This window comes from Papaver somniferum, chromosome 8 (genome assembly GCF_003573695.1).
Source record: "Papaver somniferum cultivar HN1 chromosome 8, ASM357369v1, whole genome shotgun sequence".
Classification (NCBI taxonomy): domain Eukaryota; kingdom Viridiplantae; phylum Streptophyta; class Magnoliopsida; order Ranunculales; family Papaveraceae; genus Papaver; species Papaver somniferum.
In genome coordinates, this window is record NC_039365.1 from 167318212 (window position 1) to 167333998 (window position 15787).

The 15787-nt window shown below is 39.7% G+C and overlaps 3 protein-coding genes and 1 pseudogene across 4 annotated transcripts; 2 read left to right on the forward strand and 2 right to left on the reverse strand.

The window, feature by feature from the left end:
- Positions 1-6013: 6013 nt before the first annotated feature.
- On the reverse strand, positions 6014-6744 carry LOC113303878 (probable cytochrome c biosynthesis protein). Its single transcript, XM_026552958.1, has one exon. It carries the CDS (start codon positions 6738-6740, stop codon positions 6108-6110), a length of 633 nt encoding a protein of 210 aa, XP_026408743.1. The 5' UTR covers positions 6741-6744; the 3' UTR covers positions 6014-6107.
- A 48-nt stretch (positions 6745-6792) lies between these two features.
- Positions 6793-7510, forward strand: LOC113306406 (annotated as a pseudogene).
- Positions 7511-10533: 3023 nt separating this feature from the next.
- Positions 10534-13524, forward strand: LOC113306407 (sulfite exporter TauE/SafE family protein 3-like). The gene is made up of 11 exons (XM_026555350.1): positions 10534-10690; positions 11283-11483; positions 11590-11654; positions 11848-11869; positions 11997-12085; positions 12175-12261; positions 12373-12423; positions 12557-12778; positions 12871-12964; positions 13038-13178; positions 13290-13524. The coding sequence occupies exons 1-11, from the start codon at positions 10534-10536 to the stop codon at positions 13364-13366; spliced, it is 1206 nt and encodes a 401-aa protein (XP_026411135.1). The 3' UTR covers positions 13367-13524.
- Positions 13416-15328, reverse strand: LOC113301546. Of its 2 annotated transcripts, none has more exons than XM_026550320.1 (5): positions 15254-15328; positions 14601-14759; positions 14342-14446; positions 14177-14248; positions 13416-13951 (listed from the first exon to the last, which is right to left on the reverse strand). In XM_026550320.1, exons 1-5 carry the CDS (start codon positions 15323-15325, stop codon positions 13760-13762), a joined length of 600 nt encoding a protein of 199 aa, XP_026406105.1. In that variant the 5' UTR covers positions 15326-15328; the 3' UTR covers positions 13416-13759. The 2 variants fall into 2 exon arrangements, with proteins under 2 accessions (XP_026406105.1, XP_026406104.1); XM_026550319.1 differs by having other exon boundaries at positions 14601-14825.
- Positions 15329-15787: the final 459 nt, after the last annotated feature.

The following is a 15787-nucleotide window of genomic DNA, read 5'->3' on the forward strand; positions in this document are numbered from 1 at the left end:
TGCACTAGCCATCCGTAGTGCAGGTCAACCATCATTAATAATGGTGGGGCGGGGCTGTCAGTTATATGACTCTCTTTATTTTAGAAAGGTTCTGCTGTATAATTAAATTAGAAGGCCAAGGGGGCAGCGAACTCAATTTCTAGTTTGATCAAGTTCCCAAGCTTAGCCACTCAAATTAAGATAAATGAGACGGAACCCTAGGAAGAATCCTCAAGCAAGGGAACCTCACCCCGAAGTCCTTGCCTTTACTCTCAATCCGTGTGGGAACGGAACGAAGGCTCTCAACGGAACTTCACTCAATTAGGATGACACAAGGCGAACTAGAATAGGCTGATTGATCCAGGTAGCGACAGGCTCCAATCGAAAGGAACAGCGCATACGCTAGAAAGACGTATAGGCAAGCCTTCCTTCATTCCCTTAGCTCGGCTTGGCTTCGCTTGAATACCATAAACGAATAAGAGCTCATACCCGGCTTCTCTTTATTGCCAGTATTTGTATACTTTAATTCCATTCATGATCCTCTTAGCTCGGGGTATTGAAACCGGCAACAGCGATTAATGGGAGTACTCCCTCTTTAGGATTCAAAGGAAAAGTAAACCCTTGTGTAGTGAGATACTCTGCCAAAGGTAGGTGTGAGCCTTATCCCTATATGAAGTGCCTAATTTATTCTTAATATATATCCTTTAGCCGATAATAGGTTGCATACGAGGGAAGGCCTGTTCTATACGATCGAATACGGTATGCTTATATTTTCCTTGCAGAGCCAGTACCAGGACAAAGATAAGACCTTCCATCTATTGGATAAGGAGTAGTGGATAGGGCAAAGTCTCTCAAGCCCTTAAGTCTCTTAGGCGAGGAAGTTCTCTTACAGGCAATGGGAGATCAAGTTTGAGTCGTAAGCCCTTACACTTATAGCCAGTTTTCTAGCCCCAGAGCGGTTTACCTCTGCTCTGATTAAGTCATTTAAAGGTTTATCCCATCTTCAAGAGTCAAAACCTTTTGTTAAGAGTTCCTTAAGTGACTCTTGTTGCTGTTAACGGAGAAGCGAGTTCCTACTCCCGAGTGAACGCGCTTCCCTTCATCCGGAAAACAAGATGGGTCCTGAAAGCAGAGGTGCGAGGTGAGGCGAGGGCCCGTGAAGACGCTGAGATTGTTGGAGTGGAACGATAGCTGTAAACAACTGACGGTATACGGAGCTGTTCCTCCCTCTACTCAATGACTGATTCATCATATGGGAAGGTACGGAAGAGCACCCCTTGGTAAGAAAGAATGTTGGCTTGAGTCACTCTAATGTACCTTACTTCGCGAACTTACTCCACTTCTTGCTGAATGCTTTGACCAATTGATTCATTCTAGTATACCCAGATTTTTCCTTGTCTTATCTCATGGTACAATCCTCTTACCGCTGAGCCCCCCTTTCTCCTCGGTCCACAGAAAAAAAATGTAGGACTAGTGCCAACAGTTCATCACGGAAGAAAGGATTCACCGAGCCGGGATCACTAACCAAGACTAATAGAATAGAAAATCACTGTCTTTTCTGTATACCTTCCCCGGTTCCGTTGCTACCGCGGGCCTTACGCAATCGATCGGATCGATCATATCCCTTCAACACAACATAGGTCATCGAAAGGATCTCGGACGACCCACCAAAGCACGAAAGCCAGGATCTTTCAGAAAATGGATTCCTATTCGAAGAGTGCATAACCGCATGGATAAGCTCACACTAACCCGTCAATTTGGGATCCAATTCGGTATTTTCCTTGGGAGATATCGGGAAGGAATTGGAATGTAATAATATCGATTCATACAGAAGAAAAGGTTCTCTATTGATTCAAACGCTGTACCTGTACCTATGGGATAGGGGTAGAGGAAGAGGAAAGAAGATTTCCCATAGTACTTTTGATCGAAAAATAAATCTGATTTATTTCGTACCCTTCGCTCGATGATAAAATGGGTCAGATTCTACAGGATCAAACCTATGGGACTAAAGGAATGATGGAAGGGAATAAAAAGAAAATAGAAATAAAGAAGAAAATAAATAAGTAGGAAAACCCAGATTCCAAACGAACAAATTCAAACTCGAAAAGGATCTTTCTGATTCTCGAAGAATGAGGGGCAAAGGGATTGATTGAGAAAGATCTCTTGTTCGTATTATAAGATCGTGATTGGATCCGCATATGTTTGGTAAAAAAGAAGAATCTTCTCCTTTGATAATAATCAAAAAAGGAAAGTGTTCAATTGGAACATGAAAACGTGACTGAACCAAAGGACCTTTTGTTGGTTGTTCACCAACGGAAAGCATGGTAAAAGTCTTCAGAAGAAGGAAAAAACGTTAGTGACTCTCTAAAAGAGCTATCTTTCCTAGTTCTATCTGGAAACATAGTTGATCAAATCCAAGAACTGAAAAAGTTCTTGGCATAACCAACTATTGGATTCATGTAACATCAGGTCATAATAAGAATCCGTGAGAAAGCTTTGCATTTTAATCGCCTCGTCATCAATTACTGCCCGAACAAGGTCCGGCATGCTCCAGTCTGGAGGTAATTGTCTATCGGCTCTTACCACCCACTCCGCATATGAATCACAGAGTTGATCAAATATCTGATCACAACCAGGTGGAGCGCTTTGCGCGTCCGACTTAGTTGAAGAGGTACTTGAAGAAAAAGATATATCAGAATCTTTGCTTATAAAATCAAAATCAGTAGGAGTTGGATTCCCAAAGATTATGAGCTGATTGTTCATTGAATACCACTTTTTTACCGCTCTACTGCCCCCTAAAAAAGAAAGACTTGTCGGAAATCGCCGGTCCAACCAAGAAAGACATGGGAAAAGTCTTCAGAAGAAGGAAGAAATGGAAACTGAACTGAGTCTTTGATTTTGTAACTCCTCTCTCGTTGAATGCTATTAATGAATTCCACGAGACTTATTCTACGATATTAGTTGTGTGTGATATTATTATACTTGGAGTCATTAGGTCCCGCTCTCGACCAACCAATCATCTTGCTCTCCGAACCATGTCTTGACCATGCGTCGGATGCCATCACTGGCTTCGGCTTCGCTTAGAGATTTAGGATGGTGATGGCCCACTCCCTTCGAACAATAAGAGTCGAACTTATTGGCTTCGGTGAGAGATAGAAAGAATCTACGCCACGCCCGGGAGATTAATTGCTTGCCCACGATAGGCTTGACCTAGAATGCATGCCTGGATTCCGTTAATCTTTCGCCGTTGAAGAATATGCCGATAAGGACTATCCAGGGAATCTATGTTAGATTGATCGCTCCGGAAGCCTTGGGTTGGGTATGGGAAGACCCGGTAAGATGCAACTTTACTATTTGATGAGCACCAAGAAGACTAGAGCGCTAAGCGCGTTGTATACAGTAGGACGCTCCCCCAACAAGCAACGACTCCTACCTATACAGCCGTTGCGCTTTAGCACGCGCATCCGTTTTCTTGGACCACAGAAATTGCTTGCTTACTTTTACTTATCACCGCAGGTCTAGCATAATCAAAAGACCAAAGAATCCAAAGATTACTCTTCATCTGACCTCTATCCCTAGCATTATTAAGAAACTCTGTTCTCATCCCCTCTCTCTACACATAAAATAGACACTAATAGGGAATCACTCCCGAAGGGTAATAAACTTGGGTTTCCGCCTTCAGAAGCGTATAGAAAATCTTGATGCTTAAGAGTCATCCGCCGACTTTATTCCGATGCATTAGGTTCGAGACTTACTGGAGGACTCAGCTAGGCTAGTTTGTTTGACTGATGCATGAATTGTGGGAACCTATTCTAGAGTCTGGAAAGTACCTTGACCCCTTTATTAGCTGAATGTGACTGATTGATTAGTCTTTTTCTCGTCAGAAACCGGGACGTTCTTGATTGAAACGGGAAACCATCTGTGAAATCCTACTGCCCCTTTCTGAAACCTGGGATCATGTGACCTAACTGTGAAGATTTTAATGACTGAAGCGGGCGAGGGTGCTCAGCCTGACAGGGAGTTTGGGGAAGGTCAATAAGCAATAAGTGACTAGTGAAGATTACTAGGTTTCTTAAGTAAATTGCTCCATACACATGATAGAGGAGGAATAGATTACAATTGTTGGTCCGTGGCCGATATTAAGAAAGGCTCTTCAATCTTTTAAACAAATCGAGACCAAAATGGGAAAAAGAGAGACGAAGAGAAAGGAATAACCAATCGATGAAGGAACATGAAACCATTTTGTTTCAATAGAGGTACGGGAAACGGTTAGGGGTAATGAAGTAGGTGAAGTTGTTAAATTTTGCGAGCTGTTCCAACCACTGCTAGATGTAATTCCAAGAGCCGAACGAGAATGAATACCACACAGAAGAGTCAAGACCGGGCTCCCTAATAGAATGTTTAGCCGATCCATTCCGGATCGATCGAATTGGTACAGAAGTTGCAACATAGGAAAACCACAGAAAACACGACTTATTTGAATAACCCGGCGACCTACCAATTGTAGAAGTAGGATTTTTGACAAACAATAAGCACTTAAGTAATACAATTCCAGTGTACCATCCTCTTTATCATTTCGAGGAAAAGGTTCGGTAGGAGAAGGAAACAACAGAGGGATCCGAATCGAACCTAAATGGGAATGACATGAAAAGTCTTTTTCAAAACCTATCATTAAGAGCGTGATGACGATATACGAGAGGAATAGAGAAAAACTCGTGATTGTCGTAGAGGGGAAGATCTGTTTATGGAATAGTTCAAGAAAGAGTCGTCTCAATTTCTTACTTATTCCTTCTAAATCATTCACTTCTCGACTGAACGCCGCGTAACATCGACTCCTTTTACGCAATTATGAACTAACCTTTCTCGATTCCAATGCAACTTCTCCTTTTTGAGGAGAATTCTCAAACTACGCGAGCCTCCTGACGAAGCCAACAGAAATCCTATCCGAATACAAAAGATAAAAGGCAGTTTCATTAGGGTCGTATACCAGCCGCCTGTTCTGGAACTTCCTGTTCCAATCGAAGCATATAGATCCGTAAATAGATATGTATGTATAGCCACTTCAGTCGTTCTCGTCGTTTCTCGAATAGAAAAGAAGTATCTTTTTTCTGGGAACATGGTCAACCAGAAATTCTTCTGTTCGCTATTTTTCATCCACCGATGCAGAAATTGCTCCAGTTTGCCATTCTCATATGAGGCTATTGGCAAGCTTGTCAGGGCGGCACGAAGTGATGAATCATGCTCAAAGATGAGCCGATCCTTCGTTAGGGACGGTTTATAGATCATCAAATTCCCACAAATTCCACGAAAAGTGGGTCCATGTAAATGATCGAGACCTCGCAAAGAACAACGCTCCTTGCCCATATTGAGTTCGGAACCCAAAGGCAATCGTTGAGTGAACTGTATCTTCTTTGTGTTAGACAGAAGAACACCCAACATAAAGATGCACACTCCTCCATGTGAAAGATGAATCTTCATTCTCCGCGCCCGCTCACGCTTCGCTGACCTATCGCGTGGTAAAGAGAAGAGAGTACGAAAGAATAGTAAACAGAGCACACCGCAGAAAGATTCTAAATATGACAAGTCACCCTTGGATTCGAGAAGAAGGAAATGAAGAAGAGGAACGAAAGGAAATGAAGCGTTTCTAGCTCTATTTTTGGATGAGCTTCTCCCAATTATGTATGGTAATAGAATATGACGGCTTGCTCTGACCAAGACTCCACTTTTGGCTCCGTCGATGGAGCGTATGAATTTCCTGGAATGTAGATAGACCAAAAGAGGGAATACAGAGATAGAAATAGGAATTATAGTACCATTGAAAGAAGGGGCACCTGTGGAAACATCTCTACTGACAAACCATTTCAATAAGACGGGTGCTGCCGTGCCACAAAGGACGACCATGGAAGTAATGAAAAAGAAAAAGTTCTGCAGTTGGACCATCTGCTCTATCTGAGAACAAAGCTTCTCTAGAGAAGACGCTCAAAGTAAACGCGAATAGTTCACTGAACTTTTTTACCCATATTGTAGTGATAGGGAATGCATGTAGTCTCGAGCCAAATAACAGAAAAGGGATCAAGAAAGCGAAGGATAACATATTTATGCCACTAGACCTGAAGATCTCAGGATGATTATCTACCGCCTCGTGCTCGCGCCACAACCATCTCTTTTTGATAGGTTCTATGGAACGATTCCTGTTGCTTCATATGGGAGAAAAGAATAATAGATATGCCGGTCATTAGAAGGAAGAAGCGCCAGAGAAAGAGTCCTCGTGTATCATCTGTCGCAAAACTATGAACGGAAGCTATCAACCCGGACCGTATTGAAGAGGTTCCTAAGACACAGGATAGAAGAGTGACAATATTCAGAAGCAAGGTCCAAGAATTCAGAAGTGGTAGAATGACTGAATGAATACAAGTTGTGGCTAATACCCGAGGCATAAAAGAAGCATTTTCTACGGGATCCCGAAACCACCAGCCACCCCAACCTAATTCATGATGAGCCCACCAACTTCCTGGAAAGATGCCTACGGTTAAAAAGCACCGACATGTCAAGATCCAAATTCGAATAGGTTCCTGTTCCTGGTCAGAAACCACTGTGCTCGCGCCGGCGGTCCAACAAAGAGACGAAGTAGTGGTGCCTACATCTTTGAATTTCAGGAGTCGGGATCCGACGCATCCATCAGAGCGAAGCAAGGTTCCATTCTTTTCGGCGGCATCATTCCGCATTGGCGGCGAGTGACGTGCCACAATGCCATTCAACATTTTGGATCTACATAGTCCAAAGCCCATAGCACTGGCGATGTCTCCGGCATATATGCAAGGATGATGTATAGCTAATATAGTATCTTGTAATACAGGGTTTGATTCTGCAAGCGGTTCGGTACGAACGAAGAAATTGAGAACAAAAGGATCGGAACTCGCTAATAGGAAAGGAGAGAAAAACAAAGCAATACCAACAACAGCTACGTCATTCCGCTGTTCATTGATAGACGAAACTCTCTCTTTGTCATCTCGTGCCAGATGCAAGAAAGAACTCATCCTTTTTTCCTTGGCCAGTTGTGAGTTCCTCACGAAGTTCGAGACAAAGGAAATGAAAAGAGTTTCCCTAGGGCCTCCTCGCTTTCAGACATTATGGCTCTTGGGGCGACCCCGGTAACAAAGAAGGAATCCATACAAACTTGAGATCCAACACCATGATAAAATACTACCTTCATGATTAGACCATGTCCCTGAGATTTGATAAATGAAAGGTGCATTAGCGGTTAATACGTTGTAATTGGATAGGTTATTAGGAATATGACAGAACGAAAGACCAAGGAAAGGAAGAAGAATACACAAAAATGCAGGTGATGCTCCAAACGCTGGTGTTTGTTTCTTGTTGTAAGTGAATGCAATGAAAAGACCCGGAAATAACGAATAATGAGAGAATTCGTTTATTGACATTGCGTGCTCATTTCCTTCTGCTTTGTTAATCATCCCGCAGGAGGCCCGGAGGTCTGAAAGAACTCATATGTCCTACATGTGAGGGATAAAGTGACTCACTTTCTTAGAGTGAGGGACTCGAGCGTATGCGAGAGGCTCTTTAGAGACTCGACTGAAAGGAGAGGAACTGACTCGACCGAACAGGAACTTTCTATGTCAATTCGAGAAAGTGTCTATCTATGTCATTTCAAGATTTGAGTTTTGGTTCTAGAGACTCGGATACCCATGAAGGGGAAAACTGGCTTTCTTCTTTCTTATGATATTTCTCGGTATCACTCACGGCATATCATTCCATGTCTCACTGACTCTATCTACTTACTGGCCTCTGCTTTTTCTGACGAATTCCATTGACCTGCCATGGCTAGTATAGAACCCTCATATTGGAGAGAGACGAATTTGGTAGGTAATTTTAGTTTGACTTATCTTACGAGAAAAGTGAGTGTTCTTTCGTTCTTTTCTCTATCGCGGGACTTGGTATATTTAAGGGAAACATGATAACTCTTTTCTAAGCGACTGTGGCCCTCTTCACTGAGCGATTGTAGGAATTCAACGGTGACGCTCACCATTCAACGTGGAGCGAGATATGAGTTAACCAATTAAATTCCTCAATCAAAAGAACACTTGATCAAGTACACTAAAATCATAAAAATAAAAACGGGAGATAACCTAAAGATTAACCCTAAAAATATCAGAGAAAACACGATAAATCAGAGAACCCAGCCTTCGAATTAACCCTAAAGAAAAAAAAATCGACAACAAAATAAGGTCCAGGAAAAACGGGAGATAAACTAAAGATTAAAAGAACAAACCTTAGGTTTTTTATTTATGCGTATACCTCCTTTTTTATTCTTCTTCATCATAGTCTTTCTGATTATGGTTTGCCTCCTAAAGCACGAAGTTTTTTTTATTCTGGTTTGCCTCTTAAAGCACAAAATAAAACCCTGGAAAAATCAACAAACTGTAGGCAGGAGTTATAGCAGAGAAGAAAAGAAAAGACGCAAAACAAAAAAAACAAAAAAAAAAGCACAAAAAGTAAAAATCAGAGGCGTTGTGCGCAAGAGAGGCATACTGGTTTTGGGGGAAGATTTATGTTCAACCCCTTGACCAATAGTGTCTCACCAAGTGTCCTCTCCAGGTTTAACATGATAACTCTTTTCTAAGCGACTGTGGCCCTCTTCTCTGAGCGATTGTAGGAATTCAACGGTGACGCTCACCATTCAACGTGGAGCGAGATATGAGTTAACCAATTAAATTCCTCAATCAAAAGAACACTTGATCAAGTACACTAAAATCATAAAAATAAAAACGGGAAATAACCTAAAGATTAACCCTAAAAAAATCAGAGAAAACACGATAAATCAGAGAACCCAACCTTCGAATTAACCCTAAAAAAAAAAAATCGACAACAAAATAAGGTCCAGGAAAAACGGGAGATAAACTAAAGATTAAAAGAACAAACCTTAGGGTTTTTATTTATGCGTATACCTCCTTTTTTATTCTTCTTCATCATAGTCTTTCTGATTATGGTTTGCCTCCTAAAGCACGAACTTTTTTTTATTCTGGTTTGCCTCTTAAAGCACAAAATAAAACCCTGGAAAAATCAACAAACTGTAGGCAGAAATTATAGTAGAGAAGAAAGGAAAAGACGCAAAAAATTAAAAAAAAAACACAGAAAGCAAAAATCAGAGGCGTTGTGCGCAAGAGAGGAATACTGGTTTTGGGGGAAGATTTGGGTTTAACCCCTTGACCCATAGTGTCTCGCCAAGTGTCTTTTCCAGGTTTAACGTGAGAACTTTTTTCTAAGTGATTGTGGCCCTCTTTTATGAGCGATTGTAGGAATTCAACAGTGACGCTCACCATTCAACGTGGAGCGAGATATGAGTTAGGATTTTAAAAGAATTAGATTAGTTTAGATATAGAGATGCTGCCGACTCTGCCGCAAAAGGGGGCCGCTTCCTTCCCCCAAAATGTAAGCTCCACCATCAAGGCCCGGCAAGCTGCATAATTATGTTCTGAGGCTGCATTTCATTCCTGTAACAGTAACTTACGGTTTAAAGTGTCCGTCCCCTCCATCATTAGTATAGTGGAGGTTTTATTTGTATGAGACGGTATACAAAAATACAGTTACATTCTATTCTATTAGTATTGGTTAGTGACCATGGAGAATGGAGGGATCAGAGGAAGAGGATTATACCATGAGACAAGCAAGGAGGTCAGCCTGATTCAAATCAAATATACAAACATGGATGTATATGCGTGCAGGTCCAAATCTTGAAAATGTCTACCGGAAGGAAGTCGTTGAGTGATTTCTTTGCTTTCTAGATTCTGTTATTAGTTCTTAACTGATTCTGCTAGAATTAGGTTGTAATGATTCCTCTGGTTTGTTATAACTTTTATTTTATTTTTTGGTTTTTCTGTTTTTATTTTTGCTGTAATTATATTTTCATATAAATATAGCCACAAGCTATTCTGGTAAAAGTAACAAAGTTTCTGTCAGTAAACATTTTCTTCTCTGTAAATTTTCTCAGTTTCAGATTGGTTAATTTGCGCATAATTTCCATGATAATGGATATGTCTTCCATGGGGTTATACACTCCGCCGTGGTAGTACTTTTTAAATTGATTATACAATCGGAAGGAAACGTAGACATGGTTCAATTCCGGCAAAACCGGGTATCACGTAGAAATTCAGTGCTAATATCAGCATTGATCACATTCCTTTTCTTCGGGTTTTCGTTTGTTTTTTCTTCAGCAGAGCCGTCTAATTCGAAGCTTCAAACAAGGTCGTCATCAAGCTCATACTATAATAGAAATGTCCAAGATTATAAGGTTAATGAAACTGATTCTTTTGGGCATGTTGCGAGACAGTTACTAGGAAAATCAGAACCATCCACTTATCAACATAAATGGCCGGTAAGTGATCCAAAATTATGTTTACATATTGTTTTCCGACCATTTCCTACCTTCAAAAGACCTGTTAAAGATACAATATGACGATACTTCTCGGTTATTAGTACATAGTCGGTGGCTTTTTAAACTTAATTTTGCATTACTAACTGAGACAAATGCAGGCGATGAAATTGGGATGGAGAATCATCGTAGGAACGATTGTCGGGTTCTTCGGAGCAGCATTTGGAAGCGTAGGTGGAGTCGGAGGAGGTGGTATTTATGTCCCGATGCTGACATTGATCATTGGATTTGATCCAAAAACTTCAGTTCCAATATCTAAATGTAAGAACTAACAACTGCTTATGCTGAAATTAATCAAGGGCCTTAGAGTTTTTTGTTCCTGACACAAGCAATATCTTAAAAATTTCTTAAAAACTTCAACGCGGAAACTTTGCAAAGAACAAGTGTGGCCGCAAAATCTCACAGCCTTGAATACATACTACTACTAGCAATTTTAGATACTGAAAGCTGCCAAGCTGTCAAAAGAAACTAAAAAAGGGAAAACAGCGAATTTCAGCTTTAAGGTAGGGGCAATCGCCCCAAGGGCCAAGGCCTTAGCCACCATGTTTTCTGTTTTTTTTTTTATCATGCCCTTGCGGCCTTGCCCTCCCATGGGTAGAAAAAGTATTACGTAATGCTACGAAACTTGGCAGTAAAATTTGCCTAAACTCAAGGGTTCACTTGCATATTATGTCTGCAGCAAATTATGGGCTTACCGAGCCATTTCTAATTTAATGGGCTTGCATATTGTTGATCTTGTTTAAAGTTTTCTTACATTTTCTAAAGGTTACCAGTTTGAAGAATTATTTTCGATTGAATTAGGTAGTTAAACCTGCAATTCAAGTGCTAATAGAAGTTAGATATGTTTTGCTAGGTATGATAACAGGAGCAGCTTTGTCAACAGTCTTTTACAACCTAAAAAGGAGACATCCAACACTTGATATGCCGCTCATCGACTATAACTTGACACTTCTCATGCAACCTATGCTCCTGCTTGGTATTAGTATTGGTGTCATTCTCAGTGAAATCTTTAATGACTGGATGGTCACGGTTCTTCTTATCATATTTTTCATAGGTAAGCATTAAAACATTAACAATAATAAAAAAAAAAAAAAAAAAAACTCTTAGACATCTCTTCAATAGGCATTACTGATAAAGTTTCTTGCATAAAATGTGCACAGCTATGTCAACAATGTCATTCTGCAAAGGCGTGCAAACATGGAAGCAGGAAACCAAATTAAAGAAGGTAAATTTGTTTATGACAGTATGTGGCTACACGCGCTCGATCGAAAGTAGGCCATTTATGTCCACAAATTTAGAAGCTAATGAAGCTTGAAGATCATATACGTCTATAAAACTTCATACTTGTATATGTTTTGTTTTTGCAAGCATGATATCGTTCTTATTAATTCTTTCCGTTTTTCCTCTTCTTATTTTAGGAGGTTCAGAAGGTAGACGCCGGTGAGTTTAACGGTCACCAAATTCTCTGCAAATGAAAGATAGATATAGGGAGGGGTACTGAATAACATTGCGCTAAGTTCTCCGTTAATGTGTTGAAATTTGATTCATATATTATTTATTTGGTTAGATCCTCGAACTGAAGAAGTACTAGAAGGCAATCCTTTACCAATCGACGACCCTAGTCATAAAAGCACTCAAAAAGAGATGAAAACGATGGTCAGTCTAACACCTTCTCTCAGATTTTCTGACTCTCGATCTCTCTATATTCATGGCTAATTTTTTTCCAACCATGCATATGCATGCAGGTCCCAATCCTTGAGAACGTCCAGTGGAAGGAACTTGGTTTTCTTATTTTTGTTTGGATTGCATTCCTTGTAATACAAATTTTTAAGGTTTGCATGCAACCGTTCACCCATATTTTAAACTGTACTTAAAAATATAAATCTTTCGAACTCATGTGAACTAATCAAATGGAGATTTTTCTTCCATGTTTTGGGACACAGTTTAAGACGGCAACTTGTTCAACATCATACTGGGTTTTGTCTGCGGCACAGGTAATAAAAAGATGTTTCGGTGTTCTCTTATTATAGTTTCGTAGTTACCAAAACTACTTGAGAAAGAAAGTGCAACCCAGCTTGATAGTTTAGATATAAACAAGCTAGTTCTATAACTCATTATGTTCTATAGATCCCAGTTTCCGTTGGAGTGACGATTTACGAGGCAATTGGATTGTACAAGGGAAAGAAAGTGATTGCATCTTTAGGAGAAAAAGGTGTGAACTGGAAGGTCTATCAGCTAAGTTTCTTTGCTTTAGTTGGTGTAATAGCCGGTACACTCGGTGGGCTGTTAGGTCTAGGTGGTGGCTTCATAATGGGTCCTCTCTTCTTAGAGCTGGGAATTCCTCCACAGGTAAGATTAACTAAATTAATGGCCTATATCAGAAAGTCCGCATCGTATTTAGCTTTTGTATTCGACTAAAATTTCATATATAAAATATGCAGGTTTCTACTGCAACGGCAACTTTTGCCATGTTTTCATCTTCATCTATGTCTGTTGTGGAATACTATCTTCTCAAACGTTTTCCTGTCCCTTACGGTGAGTAAACAACCCCCAGTTTTTCTTCAATTAAATATTCAGCTTGCTAATCATTTGTTTTTCTTGTACACAGCTCTCTATTTTTTTGCCGTGGCAACTCTAGCTGCACTAGCAGGCCAACATGTAGTGGGAAGGATTATAGCGATATTAGGAAGGGCTTCTATCATAATCTTCATTCTGGTCTTCACAATGATTATCAGTACAATTTTACTTGGTGAGATTCAATTTATTTGACTGTTCAAAGAATATATTCTACAATAAAATCTCAATCAATTAAAATGGTTCCAATGAAGGTTTAATCTGTTTTCGGCGTATTATGTAACAGGTGGTATAGGCATCGCAAACATGGCCGGAAAAATTGAGCATAAAGAGTACATGGGTTTTGAGAAGTTGTGTCATTGACAAGTGACCATGTCCCACCCTCATGTTGTGAAAATGATGCTAAAAAGACCTCAGGCTTTTTACAATGCAAGTCTTGTAAAAATGTAAAATGAAAAGTTGAGCCATTTCAATCTAAAAAAACTAAGGAAACTCTGAAACCAGAGAGATACTACTGGCAAGTTCCAATTCAAGAGGTGAAATGCTGTGCATGAAGTTACGAAGAACATTCAATCGTTGTCCCATTGTAATGTCGGAAGTACGCAAAATAAGTTACAAGCGAGATAGCACTACACTGGGTAATAGTTAAAACTAACACTGAAGCGAAAGCTACTAAAAGATCGATTACCATCAGTTTGGAGTGACACCTTTCTTTCCACAAAAAATTCCAACCAAAAAATCTTCTGTTGCATACTTCTATGCCCAAGTGACTTTCTTTCTTTTAACTGCTCGTGGTTTTGTTTGAGTTGAGCGCTTTGGAGTAGCACTGGCGTCACCAGTTGATGGACGCTCCAACGAAGTTGCTGTTGTTTTTGCTGGAGTTGTAAAAGTATATGCATCCTTGAGACTATGAATTAACCCACAGAAAATCTGCTGCCCATTTAGATACTGAGGAAAAAAATAGAAGACTAATCAGTAACATTAAGTAAGACATTCAAAACTGAGAATCAATTTAGCACGAACTTGCGCATAGCTTTTTACATAGATGACACCGTTAAAAGGAAATTTAATAGATGCAATCACCATAATCCACGAATTTTTGATTCTCTAAAATCATAATGCAAACTCAGTTTATGGTAGTAACATAATTACAATGCATACGTTGATACGTACCCCTTCAAGTTTGGCGTTAACACATTCCAACTTTATAATTAGGTCATTCTTTTCTCGCTGCAAGACTCGGATCTGAAAATTAAGAAGCATGCATTACAATGACAACTATGGCACACTGGGAATTACACCAACACGAAGTAAAGTAGGCAATAGGCATGACATTACCTTCTTTTGCGCATCAACATACATGCTCTTATACTTGTTAGCTTTTGCCTCTAGCTTAATTTCTGCTGCACTTGATTCTTGAGATGGGAAGCTCTTCCCTGCGGCCTGTTGTCAGAAAATCAGATCCATAGACAAAATACAAACCCATAATCCATAGATGAGAAACAACGGTGTTGTTGATTTTTTTTTTTTTTTGTTCAACGGTGTTATTGATGATAACCAAATTATTTCTGAAACTGGCCCGTTCATCAATTCTTACTTGTTTTTCTTTGGCGAGTTTAGAAGGACGCTTTATCTCCTTGATCTCTTTCTCCTCTACATCAGGACTTCGAGTGCAACTTTGTTCTGCTTTGTTGTCCATGCCTTCTGTGCCTAACAAGACATCTGCATGATCCAACTCATTTTCCATACCAATATCCTGGGAAGAAGATGTTGCATTATTCAGTCTACGAGATCTCCTAATAGTACCATTTTTTGGTACAGACTAACAAAGAAACAAAATACAAAAATTTCAGTTATTAGTTGACAGTTTTAGATTCCGATCAAAAAAAAAAATCTAATAAAAATCTTCCTATAGTGCAACACTTGCCTTAGAAAGGATCAATCCTTGAAAAAAAATAAAAAATCACCCCATTTGCCCCAAAGTCTTTAACTCCTCAAAACCCCCCAAATCAATACAATCACAAGTTACAACAAAAAGCTAGCATTCAACAATGGCATCATCACATATAGCAGAACACTAAGATTAATGCAAATTTAACAAGAACCCATTCATATTCCCCAATCATAGCAAAACCCTTACTTTCTTCACAAATATTCAAAAAAAGAAAACGAAAACAAAATGCATAACACTGTATGATATGAAGGGTTCAAAGGAACCAAAGTAAAATCAGAGAAGTAAACAAAAATAACCTGATCTTTGAGAAGTGCATCATCACCATTCCCTCCTTGATTCTCCTTTGTTACTCTTGGCTTCCTACGCATTTCTTCTTCTTCTTCTTTACCCTTTTGTCTTCAAAGAGAGTGTTTTGATTACAACTCTCTAGTAAAATTTCAACAGTGGTAAACCTTCAATTACTCAAGATTAAGTGCACCACACCCACCAAGTACAAACGCTTTGATTTCTTAACGCAAAAACCATTGGTTTATGCCGCCGCGTGTCTGTGCACATTTCGAACTTCACGTTTTAACTTTAACTTTTTACCTTTTGTCTTTTCTTCTTCTCGCTAGTCTAGTCTATGACTTGATCTTTCACATCCTCTGACCAGTGCCCATGCCACTGCCACAGTGGGACGTCTAGTGTCATCCCCTTTCAATTTACTATTTAATAATTTTGTAACGAGGGATAATTCTTAGCATGAGGTACTGACACTGGTTAATAGTTTTAATAATTACTCGGCTAATCTCATCAGGATTTTGAATTAAATATTTTAAACGAGTGTGCCG